Genomic DNA, 13,584 nt, shown 5'->3' with positions numbered 1-13,584 from the left:
ATAATAGAAATGGAAAGAATTCACTAATTACCTCCTGCAAGAGATCCCCAAAATGAAAATTGCCAGAAATATTATATCCAAATTTCAGAAATCCAAGGTCAAAGAGAAAAATATTGCAAACAACCATGAAGAATGAATTAAAATATCATAGAGTTACAGTTAGGATACATGATTTAGTGGCTTCTACCTTAAGGGATTAAAGGGCTTGGAATATGATATTTTGGAAGGCAAAAAAGCTTGAATTACAACCAAGAATCAACTATGGAATATGCTCTTTCAGGAAAAAAGATGGGACATTCAATGAAATAGGGGACTTTCAAACTTTTCTAATGAAATGATCAGAGCTGAACAAAAAATTCAATCTTCAAATACAAGACTCAAGTTAAGCATAAAAAAGGGTAAACAGGAAAGGCAAATTAAAAGGGACTTGATGTTGAACTGCTTATATTCCTATAACTTAAATGAACTTTTCATTTATCAGGGCAGTAAGGAGCATATAAATAGACAAGGCATATGTGGAAGTTGAATTTGAAGGTATAATAGATGGAGTTAATGGGCGAAAGAGGGATGTACTAGGAGAAAGGGAAAAAGGAGAAGTAGAATGGAATAAGTTATTTCACATAAAAAAGGCAAGAAAAAAAACTTTTGCAGTCGAGTGGAAGTGGGGAAGGTAAAGAGTGAGCCTCCCTCTCATCAGAACTAGTTCAGAGGGAATAACATACACACTCAATTGGGTATATAGAAATCTATCTTACATAGATAAAAGAGGTAAAGGAAAGGGATGGGAGAAAGGGAGCAAGGGGTGTGGGGGGTGGGAGAGTAGGTGATAGAAGAAGGAAGATTGAGGGAGGGGTAGTCAAATGTGAAACACTTTTGAGGGGAGAAAGGGTTAAAGGAGAGAACTAGAGTAGAATAAATGGGGATGGAGAAATAGAAGGAAATACAGTTAATAATAGTAACTGTGGGGAAAAATATTTACTTTTATTAATTTTTATTAAAGATATTATTTGAGTTTTACAATTTCCCCCCCAATCTTACTTCCCTCCCCGCCCCCACGGAAAGCAATCTGTCAGTCTTTACTTTGTTTCCATGTTGTACCTTGATCCTAATTGGGTGTTAAGTTATGAAAGAGAAATCATATCCTTAGAGAAGAGACAAGAAGTCTAAGAGGTAACAAGATCAGACAATAGGATGTGTTTTTTCCTAAATTAAAGGGAATAGTCCTTGAACTTTGTTCAAACTCCACAGCTCCTTAACTGGATACAGATGGCACTCTCCTTTGCAGACAGCCAAAAATTGTTCCTGATTGTTGCACTGATGGAATGAGCGAGTCCTTCAAGGTTGAACATCACTCCCATGTTGCTGTTAGGGTGTAGAGTGTTTTTCTGGTTCTGCTCATCTCACTCAGCATCCGTTCATGCAAATCCCTCCAGGCTTCCCTGAAATCCTGTCCCTCCTGGTTTCTAATAGAACAAAAGTATTCCATGACATACATATACCACAGTTTGCTAAGCCATTCCCCAATTGAAGGACATTTACTTGATGGGAAAAAAAATATTTAAACAAGTTTCTCTGATAAAGAGAAACTCTCATTTCTCAAATATCAAAAACTGAATCAAATTTATAAAAAGAGCCATTCCCCAACTGATTGATAAATGATCAAAAGATATTAACAGTTTTCAGATGGGGTTATCAATGCAATCTATTTTAATAATTTTTTATTTTTTATTTATTTTAGGTTTTTGCAAGGCAAATGGGGTTAAGTGGCTTGCCCAAGGCCACACAGCTAGGTAATTATTAAGTGTCTGAGGCCGGATTTGAACCCAGGTACTCCTGACTCCAGGGCAGGTGCTTTATCCACTGCACCACCTAGCCGCCCCTATTTTAATAATTTTCTAAAAATGTCCTAACTCACTACCGATAGGAGAAATACGGGATGGAACAATTCTGAGGTAGTAAACTTATACCTATTGGACTGGCTAATTGGATAGGAGAAAGTGGCAAATGTTGGAGAAGTAGGGAAATTGAGACATTGATGCACTGTTGGAGGAACTGTGAAATGATTCAACAATCTGTAGAGCATTTTAGAACTATACCCCAAAGACTATAAAACCAAGCCTACTCTTTAGCCTAATGGTGTCATTGCTAGATCTTTATTCCCGAAGAGATGAAATTCAGGAAGAAAAGAACCTATGTGTAGAGATATTTATTAGCAGCTCTTTTCTAGTGATGAGGAGCTGGAGATTGAGAAGATGCCCATCATTTGGGGTATGGCTGAACAAATTGTGGTATGTGATTGATGAAATGCTATTCTGTTATGGGAAATGAACAAACAGGATGCTCTCAGTTAACTTACATAAGCATGAAAATGTAACAGCACTACTCCAGGATGATTAGCTGTGAATGTTCTACCTTTTCTCAGCAATTTTGAGACTCAAGAGAACTCTAAAGGGCTTATGATAACGAATGCTATACATATCAAATATGAGCTGATGGTGTCTAATACAGATTGAAGCATGGTTTTTTTTTTTCATTTTATTTTTCCAGAGCTTTCTTTCTTATGTTTATTTTTATGACATGACTATTATGGTAATATTTTTTCAACATTACATATTTTTAACCTATATCAAGTAACTTACTTTCTCAACAAGGGAGAATGGAGTGGGAGAAAATTTGGAACTCAAGGTTTTGGATGTACATGTTGCAATTTTTTTTTTCATGTAACCATGGGAAAAAATAAATAAAACAATTAAAATGGTTTAAAAAAATCTAGAATTTATTCCCACAAGAAGGTTTATATCACCTGTTTGATAAAATAGTCACTTAAGCTGTGACATCTGGATAGAAAAGAGCCCAGATAATTATTAATAAATCAATACAGGTTATTGTGTGCTGCTTGGGGCTTTGGGTGGGGCTGGGGCCAGAGAGAGGCCAAACTGCACTGGAGACACAAAGGCTGAGCATTAGGAATACTAAGTGACTTTTCCAAGGTTTAATTCAGCTGTCCAAAACCCCCTCCCAGTGCTTTGCTCAGTCTTTCCAGTTTGCAGTTCAGCTACCAGGGATTTTCAAGGCCCATCAACAGCCTCCATTTGCCAGCTAGTTCAGCCAGGTGAGCTTAGGCCATCCTAATCATCTTCTGGTGGCTCAGCCTGGGCCTTTCTGCCCTGAGGACAAAGTCCTTCTCTGTCCTTCTGAATTGCATGTAAATGTCATTTATATTTCTTCACTCTTCAATCAGCTGATGGCTTTGTGGGTATCTTGGAGCCATCGCAAGACACCTGCCACACCAGTGCCATCCCGGGCACTGATTTCTGCTGTGGTGATGCACTGCTTGGCACAAGCAATGATATCTGGGAGTCTGAGTAGGGCCTTCATCTCCTCCAAGGTCATGTAACAGGGCATATCACTGTAGTCAAAACAAACAAAATCAAACCCCTAAGAATATCCTACACTTTCACAAACAGCAACCCGCCCCAGCCACCTGCCTTCACCCCAACATCCTTACATCTTATTGAAGAGGATCAGGACAGATGCGCTGGCTAGTTGTTCTGCAGAAAGGAGACCCAGGAGCTGAACGCAGGATAAGGCAAGCTGGGTGGGGTCAGAAGCATCAATCATAAACTAGGGAAGACAGAGAACTTGTTAAGAGTCAAGAAGGGGGGATAAGGGCAGCTAGGTGGCACAGTAGATAAAGCACCAGCCCTGGAGTCAGGATTACCTGGGTTCAAATCCAGTCTCAGACACTTAATAATTACCCAGCTGTGTGGCCTTGGGCAAGCCACTTAACCCCATTTGCCTTGCACCCCCCCCCAAAAACCAAATAAATTAATAAATAAATGGGGGGGGGGGGGGCAGAGCCAAGATGGCAACAGAAGATCTTTGCCTAGGTGTTCTCTCCATATTTCAAAAAAATCTTAAAATTATGACTCTAACTAAATTTTCGAGAGACAGAACCCACAGAAAGATCCAGTGAGACAATTCTCCACAGCAAGGTAACCTGGAAAATGGTGAAAAGGCTCTGCTCCACAGGGTTAGAGAGGTGTCCCAGCAGAATGAAAAAAACTTCAGCCTCCCAGAGGCAACCCCAGAATGCCTGGAAGCCATGGCTCACAGCAGCTGGAGCAGTTTCCTGACCTACGCCCTGGGGAGCACTGGGCACAACTTGGGGGATCAGTGGGGGGGAATTCTGCCAGAGTGAGTGGGCAAAGTCCAGGCCTTCAGGGGGGTTGCCACAGTCAGTATGGTCAGAGCAGCGGCAGCAGCCTGGCAGCCCGGGTCCAGGAAACAGAAAAAGGAATGAAGACAGCAAGCAGGAGCCTTCAGGCAACTGAAGCCCATTGAAGGTAGGGGGAACTTCTGAGATTTGTCGTCTGTACCTGGAACAGGACTCTGGGGCGCTGACCACATTCAGATCCCTATCGCAATCTAGACCCACCATAGAAACAGGCCCCCAACACACACACACTCTTAAGCAAGAATATTTTAGTAATGTATAAAAAAAAACACTTGTACAAAAATTTTAAAAGATTTAATTAAAAAAAAAAAGAGTCAAGAATACCCAAATACAGAGGGCCCCAGAGCCTTGCCAATCCTGGAGAACCAGAGGTGGGCTTGGAATAATTTAAGGCAGAAAGCAATGGTTCAAACAAAAGGCCAAGAGGTCCAGGAACTTCTGTGCTTTAAAGAACTCTTTGAGTTCCAAGGAAAGGCTCCTTGAGTTTACATTACAGATGGTATTTCTTCAGGCTGGCTTCATTCTGTGATGCACAGATGACTGAACAAAGCAGTGATAAAGTCTGATGAGGTTCTCAATCAGGAGATTTTAACTCTGTGTCAGGGAACACTTTGTTAAGCCTGTGGACCCTTTTCAAAATAATGTTCTTAAACACAAAGGAAAGAAATTATATAAATATTTTAAAAAATAATTTTACAGGGGCAGCTAGGTGGCGCAGTGGACCCTGGAGTCAGGAGGACCTGAATTCAAATCCAATCTCAAACACTTATTACCTAGCTGTGTGGCCTTGGGCATGCCACTTAACCCCTCTGCCTTGCAAAAAAAAAATAATAATTTTACAAACCTTAAGTCAATAGAGTCTATAAATCTACTCTGGTTACCAAAGCCTTTCTTTTTTCTTAAAAAAAAAAAAAGTTCAGGCCTATGATGCAACTCACATGTAACTTCGAGTCTTATAGAGTTATCCAGGGCACAGTGAGAGGTGGTCTGGGTCCTCTTGTGGATTCGTAAGAACCTTTCAGGAGATCCTTGAGATAAAAACCATCAGGACATTCCAGTTTCTCACATGGCAATTATTGCTAAATATAACCCATGTAAACAAAAGTTCTTTGGTGTGTTGGGTAGGGGGGGAAGGTGCTCCTCAATAATTTTAGGACAGTAAAAAGGCATTGAGACTAAAAAGTTTGAGATTGCAGTGTCAGAGGCAGGACTAGGAGTCATGATGACGAAGAGAAGCTGGAAAGTTCCCTGAGCTTTTCCTAGTTTTTCTCTGAAACAACTTTAATTCACAAAAAGATGGGATCAAAACAATTTTTTAGCTCAAGTTATCTTGGAGGGAGTTTAGGAAAGATCTATCTCACTTAGGACTGGTTGTCCAATCTTTTAGTTTTTTTGAGTTTTTTTTTGTAAGGCAATGGAGTTAAGTGACTTGTTCAAGGTCACACAGCTAGGTAATTATTAACTGTCTGAAGCCGGATTTGAACTCAGGTCCTCCTGACTCCAGGGCTGGTGGCTCTATCCACTGCGCCACCTAGCTGCCCCTCTTAGTTTTTTTGGGCTACACTGCTCAACAAAAACTCATCAAGGGTTGCATACAGAATTTAATCTTTACTTATGACTACAATGTAATCAAAATGATCAATGAGTCTAATAATAATAATAAAATGAAATAATGATGCATTAATGAGCTTTGAGAGCCACACATATAGCTCACTAGGTGGATACCCTTGCAGGCTGGTGGGGAAGCTGACAGAAAGTTCTTGCCCCAGTGGAGAGCATTAATTGAGGCGCCTGGTTTCTGGCTAGATAGGACAGAGGACAGCAGACCAGGATTGAGGTCCCAAACCTTGTACAGAAAGTATGTTGCAAACAGGATGCAGGGAACAAGCCACCATCACCTGATACATTAGTGTGGAAAGGCAGTGACCAGACAAACTCCTGGCCCCAGCACACAGGAAGCTTGGGATTGTGTCCCCTATGCCCCAGGAGCAGAGCTCAACTTTTAAAATGAATGAAAAAACAAAAAGAATCCTAATCATAAAAAGCTACTGTGGCAACAGGAAAGATCAACATGCCTAGAACAATAGGGATAAAACAGTCCTTTAAAGAATGCATCAAAGAGCTCCTGAAAGAGATCCCAAAATAAAAAATCCAAGGAATATAGTAACCAAATTCCAGAATTATTAGCTCAAGGAGAAATACTGCAAGCAACCAGAAAGAAATAATTGAAATACAAAGGAACCACATTCAGAATTACATAGGACTAGCTGTTGAACTTAAAGGATTGGAAGGACTGGAATATGAGGCAAAGGAACTTGAATTACAATCAAGAATTGACTGCGGGGGTAGCTAGGTGGCGCAGTGGATAGAGCACCGGCCCTGGAGTCAGGAGAACCTGAGTTCAAATCTGACCTCAGACACTTAATAATTACCTAGCTGTGTGGCCTTGGGCAAGTCACTTAACCCCATTGCCTTGCAAAAAAAAAATGAAAAAAAAAAGAATCGACTACCCAGGGGCAGCTAGGTAGCACAGTGGATAGAGCACTGGCCCTGGAGTCAGGATAACCTGAGTTCAAATCTGGCCTCAGACACTTAATAATTACCTAGCAGTGTGACCTTGGGCAAATAACTTAACCCCATTGCCTTGCAAAAAAAAAAAATGAAAAAAAAAAGCAAAATTGACTACTCAGCAAAATTGAGCATATTCTTTAAGGGGAAAAGATAGGCATTCTTCAAAATAAGGAACTTTCAAACTTTTCTGATAAAAAGATCAGAGCTGAATAGAAAATTTGATCTTCAAACACAAGACTTAACAAGAAATAAGAAAAACAATTAAACAGTTTACATCCCCACAAGGTAAGATAATACTTGTAACTCTTGAGAACTGTATTTCTATTAGGACAGTTAGAAGGAATATACTTAGAAAGAGTGGATGAGTATAAATTGATTATGATGTGATGATATTAAAAAAATAAGACATGACAAAAAAGGATTGTGTTGGGAAGAAGCAGCAAGACAGAAAAGGGTAAATCACATCAAATGAAGAGGCACAAAGGATCTATTATAGTAGAGGGAAAGGGAAGAGAATGAGCATTAATTGAATCTTACTCCCAACAATTTGGTTCAAAGAGAATAAAACACACACCCAACTGGATTTAGAAATTTATCTTACTCTACAGGGAAGTAAGGTGGAAAGGGGGAAGAAAGGAGGAGAGGCTGATAGAAGTGAGGGCAGAAGTGGGGGAAAAGGAGAAAGAAAAAGGAAGATGGACTGAAAAAAGGGAAAGAAGGTAGTGGTCAAAAGTAAATTACTGGTGAGGAGGGATAAGGGAAAAATAAGATGGAAGGAAATTGTGAATGTGAATGGAATGAACCTTCCCCCAAAATGGAAGCAGACAGCAGAGTAGATTAAAAATCAGAATTCTAAAATATGCTGTTTACAAGAAACACATTTAAAACAGAAATTCAAACAGAGTAAAAGTAAAAGACTGGAGAATATATTATGGTTCAGCTAAAGAAAAAAGCAGAGGCAGCAATCCTGATCTCAGACAAAGCAAAAGCAAAAATAGTTCTAGTTAAAAGAAATGAAGAAGAAAACTATATTTTGCTAAAAGGCACCATAGATATGAAGTAATGTTAATACTAAATATATATGCACCAAGTGGTATAGCATCCAAATTCTTAAAGAAGAAATTAAGTGAATTATAGGAAGAAACAGACAGCAAAACTATATATATATATATATGTATATATTTGAGACCACAACCTCCCTCTCTCAGAATTAGATAAATCTAATCACACACACAAAAAAAAAAACCTAAGAAGTTAAGGAAGTGAACAGAATCTTAGAAAACTTAGATATGATAAATCTCTGGAGAAAACTAAAAAGGAATAAAAAAGAATATACCTATTTTTCAGTGATACATGGCACCTACATAAAACCTGACCATGTATTAGGGCATGAAGACTTTATAATAAAATGTAGAAAGGTAGAAATATCATATGTATTTTTCTTATATCATAATGCAATAAAAATTATGTGTAATAAAGGGTCATGGAAAGCCAGACTAAAAACTCATTGGAAACTAAATAATCTAATCCTAGAGAAAGAGTGGGACAAACAACAATTCATAGAAAAAATAATTTAATCCAAGAGAATGACAATAATGAGAAGATTGCAAAACTTATGGGATATGGTGAAAACTGTCCTTAAGGAAATTTTTTTTAATCTCTAAATGGTTACATGAATAAAATAGAGAAAGAGGGGATCAATGAATTGGTCATGCAACTTAAAAAGCCAAAAAAAGAACAAATTAAAAATTTCTAATTAAATATCAAATTAGAAATTCTGAAAATCAAGGGAGAAATAACTATTGCACTAATAAATAAATCTAAGTGTTGGTGTTATTATGGAAAAACCTAACAAAATAGATAAATCTTTAGTTAAAAGAAAGAAAACCAAATTACCAGTATCAAAAATGAAAAGGGTAAATTCAATACCAATGAAGAAAACTATTTGGAACTGGCTCAGTATTAGATTGGTGGATCAGTGGAGTATGTAAATTAGTAATTAACTATAATAACTGGTAAACTCAAAGACTCCAGTTTCTGGGATAAGAACTCACTAAATTTAACAAAAACTGGTGATAAAACCAGAAAAATTGTACAGCAGAAAGTAGGCAAAGACTAACATCTCACATCTTATACCAAGATAAAGTCAAAATGACTATAGGATTGAGACATAAAAGGTTGTACTGTAAGCCAATTAGAAGAGCAAGGAATCATTCATTTACCTGTCAGATCCATGGAGAGGAGAAGAATTTATGACTAAATAAGAACAATATGAAATGCAAAATGAATAATTTTGATTACATTGAATTGAAAAACTTTTGCACAAATAAAACCAATGCAATCAAATTGATTAGAAGGAAAACAAAAAGCTGGGAAATAATCTTTATAGTCAATGTTTCTGACAAAGGTCTCATTTTTTTTGTGTGAGGCAATGGGGTTAAGTGGCTTGCCCAAGGCCACACAGCTAGGTAATTATTAAGTATATGAGGCTGCAATTTGAACTCAGGTACTCCTGACTCCAGGGCCGGTACTCTTTTTCATTGCACCTAGCTGCCCCATCTCATTTCTAAAACAGAGAAATGAGTTGTATTCATAAGCATACAAGTCAGTCCTCAACTGATAAATTCCCCAAAGGATATGAACTGCCTGTTCATATCAGGCAGTTTTCAGATGATGAAATTAAACCTATCAATAGTCATGTGAAAAAATGCTCTCAATCATTATCAATTAGAGAAATGCAAATTAAAACGAACTCTGAGGTACCACCTCACACCTGTCAGATTGGTTAATATGACAGAAAACAGAAATGAGCAACATTGGAAGGGATGTGGGAAAATTGGGACACTAACTGTAGTGAACTGATCCAACCATTCTGGAGATCAATTTGGAATTATGCTATAAAAAGACTGTATGCCCTTTGATTTAGCAATACCACTACTAGGTTTATATATCCCAAAAAGATCTTAAAAAAAAAAAAGAAAAAAGACCCACAAGTACAAAAATATTTATAGCAACCCTTTTTATAGGAACAAATAATGAGAAATTGAGGGGGATGCCCATCAATTGGGGAATGACTGAACAAGTTTTTGTGATATATGAATATAATGGAATATTATTGTCCTATAAAAAAATGTTGAGCAGACAGATGTCAGAAAAAACCTGGAAACACTTAAATGAACTGATGCTGAGGGAAGTGAGAACATTGTACACACAACAACATTATATTATGATTATATGACTTAGCTCATCTCAATACAGTGATCAATGACAAATCTAAAAGAATTGTGATGGAAAATGTCAACTACATCCAGAGAAAGTACTATGGACTCTAAATGCAGATCAAAGCATGCTATTTTCACTTTAAATTTTTTGTTTTTTTCTTTCTCATGTTTTTTTTCCCTTTTGTTCTGATTCTTCTTTCACAACCTAATATGGAAATATCAGATTACTTGCTATCTTAGGGTGGGAGGACACAAGGGATGGGGAGGGAGATAACTATACAAAAATGGATTATCTTTACATATAATTGTAATGATTAATTAATTAATTTTAAAAAGAGAGGCAGGACTATCTGAGTCTTCCTTTTATTATATATAGCCTGTCATTCTTTTTATTTATTTATATATAAACAATCACACATATACACTCATATCTGGACATAGATATATTGAACACATAGACTAAGCCCAAATCCTTTTGAAATGCTAAAAAAAACAAAATCATATTTTCCAGAAGGAAACTTTAATATAGACTTTGTATCCTAAACCAGTCAACAAAGTATCTAAATTCTTTTTTTTTTGCAAGACAAACGGGGTTAAGTGGCTTGCCCAAGGCCACACAGCTAGGTAATTATTAAGTGTCTGAGACTGGATTTGAACCCAGGTACTCCTGACTCTGGGGCCAGTGCTTTATCCATTACACCACCTAGCTGCCCCAAAGTATCTAAATTCTATTCCACATTGGACTGAGGATGAAATCAGAATGAGGACCTACATCCCTAAAGGAAATCTAAGAAACTGTGACCCACCAGGACAGAGCGGCAATCTCCATAGTAACTGGACCAGATGGGACCCATGCATCCCCCTAGTTCCCGGATAGTTATCTTTTTCTGGGCCATGATGTCAGTGAGATCAGTACCCACCTGTGGAAGGGAAAAAAAACTCACAATGCAAATGGGGGAAAAAAGCAAATGATTTTCAATTGTTTAACTCCATGTGACACTATGATGCAAACTAAATAAATATGATCCCTGTCCTCTGAGGGCTTCTGTCTCCTTTGCTGGCTCAGCATCCTTATCATGTCCCTAATTATAGAAGTTTCTAAGCCTCTGTTACAAGTCCCCTACTTTTCCCTCATTAAACTCTTTCACACAGTGACCTCATCAGCTTCCTCACTCTCCTCTTTCAATTCTTCACTCTCCCTCACATCCCATATCCAATAAATTGTCAAATCTTGTCCCATCCCCCCATTTTTTTTACTTTTACATTTCTCTTATCCAATTGCTTCTCTTTACTCATGGAATTGATATCCTAGTTCATGCCCTTATCACCTCTTGCCTAAATTATTTCAACAGCCTGTTAATTGGTATTCCTTCTCCAAGTCCCCTCCCCATTTCAATCTATCCTCTGCACTGCTTCAAAATGATTTTCCTTAAAAGCAGATCTATCATTCACCTACTCAAAGGACTATAGTGGTTCTCTATTGATTGTAGGATAAAATATAAAGTTTTCCTTTTTTAAAACAATTATTTTATTTTTTCAATTATCAAAAATATGTACTTTACCACCCTACTCTCATTAAAAAAAAAACCCACCAAAACAGAATATAAGCCAAACCTTTGTAAAAAAAAAATTTCTTCCACAGTCAAGTTAAACAAATTCCTATATTTGTCACATCCACAAAATATAACTAATTCTATACCTTGAGTCCTATCTGGAGTGGGTAACTTGCTTCATCATCTTTCCTCTGGAATCAAGGTTGGTTACTGGGCTGATCAGTTTATCTTTTCAATACACTCTTATCTCCATCCTATTTTTTCATTCTTCCCCACCTAAACTGGTTTTCTTTCTGTTCCTCACACATACAACATTGGATCTTCCTGCCTTTACATGGGCTTTCCCCTATGACTAAAATACACTCCTTCACCATCATGTCATAGGATCCTTCAACACTCAGCTCCAGCATCACTTTATGTTATTCAGTAGTAACTCCATTTGGGGGTTTTCTTGGCACTGGAGTGGTTTGCCATTTCCTTCTCCAGCTCATTTTAAAGAGAAGGAAACTGAGATAAACAAGGTTAAGTGACCTGCCAAGGGTCACACAACTATTAAGTGGCAGATTTGAACTCTTAATGAAGAATCTTTCTGGATTTGTTCCATCTAGGTGCTCTTCAAAATGAAGCTTCTCCTGATCTCCTTGACTACTCTTATACTCTTCAAACTATCATTTATATATATATATATCTTTTTTTGTATTTATTCTGCATATGCCTATATATAAATGCATATAAAGGTACAAGTACACATTATACAATACATATTCATACACAAATATCACACATACACAGTACAAGTAGTTTGTGTATGTAAACATGATATAACTTTATAAAGGTATAAGTTCACACATATTACACCTACATTTGTATAGACTCAAATATGTATGTATGTGTGTATGTATGTGCATTCACATTATACATGCCCATATATACTACAGGTTCAAGTATACATTCACAAACACATTTACACATGCATACAAGCACAAGCCCAGATGTGTGTATATATAACATATCATAAACATGTGTGTGGGTACAAGTAGTATGTGCAAGTGTACATTATGTCCATAAACATGCATACAGAAACAAGCACAATCCAAGTGCACACATAAACATCTATACATACACATGTATATGTGTTTCTGTGTATACATGTGACTGGATGTCTATATCTATATGTCCTTGCTATGTCTCCTTTTAAGTGAGTGTCTCGTTAATAGGCTTGTGGATTGGATTCCTCGTATTTTTATTAGTTAGAAGCATCTGGTAAAGGGTCTGGTAAACGGCAGGTGCTGAATCTATGCTTACTGGCCGGCAGTTTAATGGGTGCATAATAACTGGTGGTTTGTAATAATAACACGGGGCATTCATTAAGTGTGTACAGTGGTCCCTCACGACCACTTTGGGAGACGGCGCTATTATCGTTCCCATTTCAGACATGAGTTGGATGAGGCCGAGCCTGGGGCCCGGTGCGTGCCTCGCCCGGGTCTGAACTCGGGCCGGTCTTCCTGGGCCCGGGCCCGGCGCTCTTCCCGCCACGCCGGGCACCTACCGTGGGCTGGGTGGGGGGCGGCTCGCCAAGGTCACTTTTCCCCTCCCGGGAGCTCAGCTGTGAGGGCCGATTAAGGAAGCATAGGAGGGGACGGAAGACGACCCGAGAGGGGCCCCTCGAAGCCCCTGGGCCCGGCTTGGTGCAGAGCCCCAGGGGGTGCAGGGCAGCGGGGGGGGGGGGGGGGGGAGGGAAGGGGGAGGTTCCAGGGATTGGGGTCCCCTCTGGCGCCTTCCTCCCCGCTTCTGGTAAGGATATTCTGCAGCCTCTTCACCAGCAGAGTCTTCCCGACTCCGGTCGCCCCCAAAAGAAGACACATCTCCGAACCGGACGTTTCGGGCTGCCGGGCCGCCGTAGTGACTGAAGACCCCCCCCCGCGACACCCTCGCCCCGCCCCGAGCGCCCTCATTGGGCAGCCGTCTCTCTTCCGTCCGCTGATTGGTCCCCACTGCCGAC

At 38.9% G+C, this 13,584-nt stretch overlaps 1 protein-coding gene across 1 annotated transcript; it reads right to left on the bottom strand.

Annotated features, from left to right (window-relative positions):
• Nucleotides 1–1,057: 1,057 nt before the first annotated feature.
• ARL16 (ARF like GTPase 16) lies at nucleotides 1,058–13,501 on the bottom strand. The gene is made up of 5 exons (XM_074224916.1): nucleotides 13,387–13,501; nucleotides 13,132–13,190; nucleotides 10,836–10,949; nucleotides 3,509–3,624; nucleotides 1,058–3,409 (listed from the first exon to the last, which is right to left on the bottom strand). The coding sequence occupies exons 1-5, from the start codon at nucleotides 13,445–13,447 to the stop codon at nucleotides 3,238–3,240; spliced, it is 522 nt and encodes a 173-aa protein (XP_074081017.1). The 5' UTR covers nucleotides 13,448–13,501; the 3' UTR covers nucleotides 1,058–3,237.
• Nucleotides 13,502–13,584: the final 83 nt, after the last annotated feature.

This window comes from Macrotis lagotis, chromosome 2, assembly GCF_037893015.1.
Source record: "Macrotis lagotis isolate mMagLag1 chromosome 2, bilby.v1.9.chrom.fasta, whole genome shotgun sequence".
Taxonomy (NCBI): Eukaryota; Metazoa; Chordata; class Mammalia; order Peramelemorphia; family Peramelidae; genus Macrotis; species Macrotis lagotis.
Note: the sequence above shows the minus strand (reverse complement) of the source record. Positions and strands in the feature narration are given on the sequence as shown.

What these genes read in the sequence shown, in the direction of transcription:
- ARL16 (XM_074224916.1), bottom strand. Translation starts at nt 13,447, where the DNA reads ATGTGTCTTCTTTTGGGGGCGACCGGAGTCGGGAAGACTCTGCTGGTG. An exon ending in CGCCCCCCACCCAGCCCACG is followed by an intron (nt 10,950 to 13,131) that starts GTAGGTGCCCGG and finishes TCCCTTCCACAG; the next exon opens with GTGGGTACTGATCTCACTGA. An exon ending in CTGATCCTCTTCAATAAGAT is followed by an intron (nt 3,410 to 3,508) that starts GTAAGGATGTTG and finishes TTTTGACTACAG; the next exon opens with TGATATGCCCTGTTACATGA.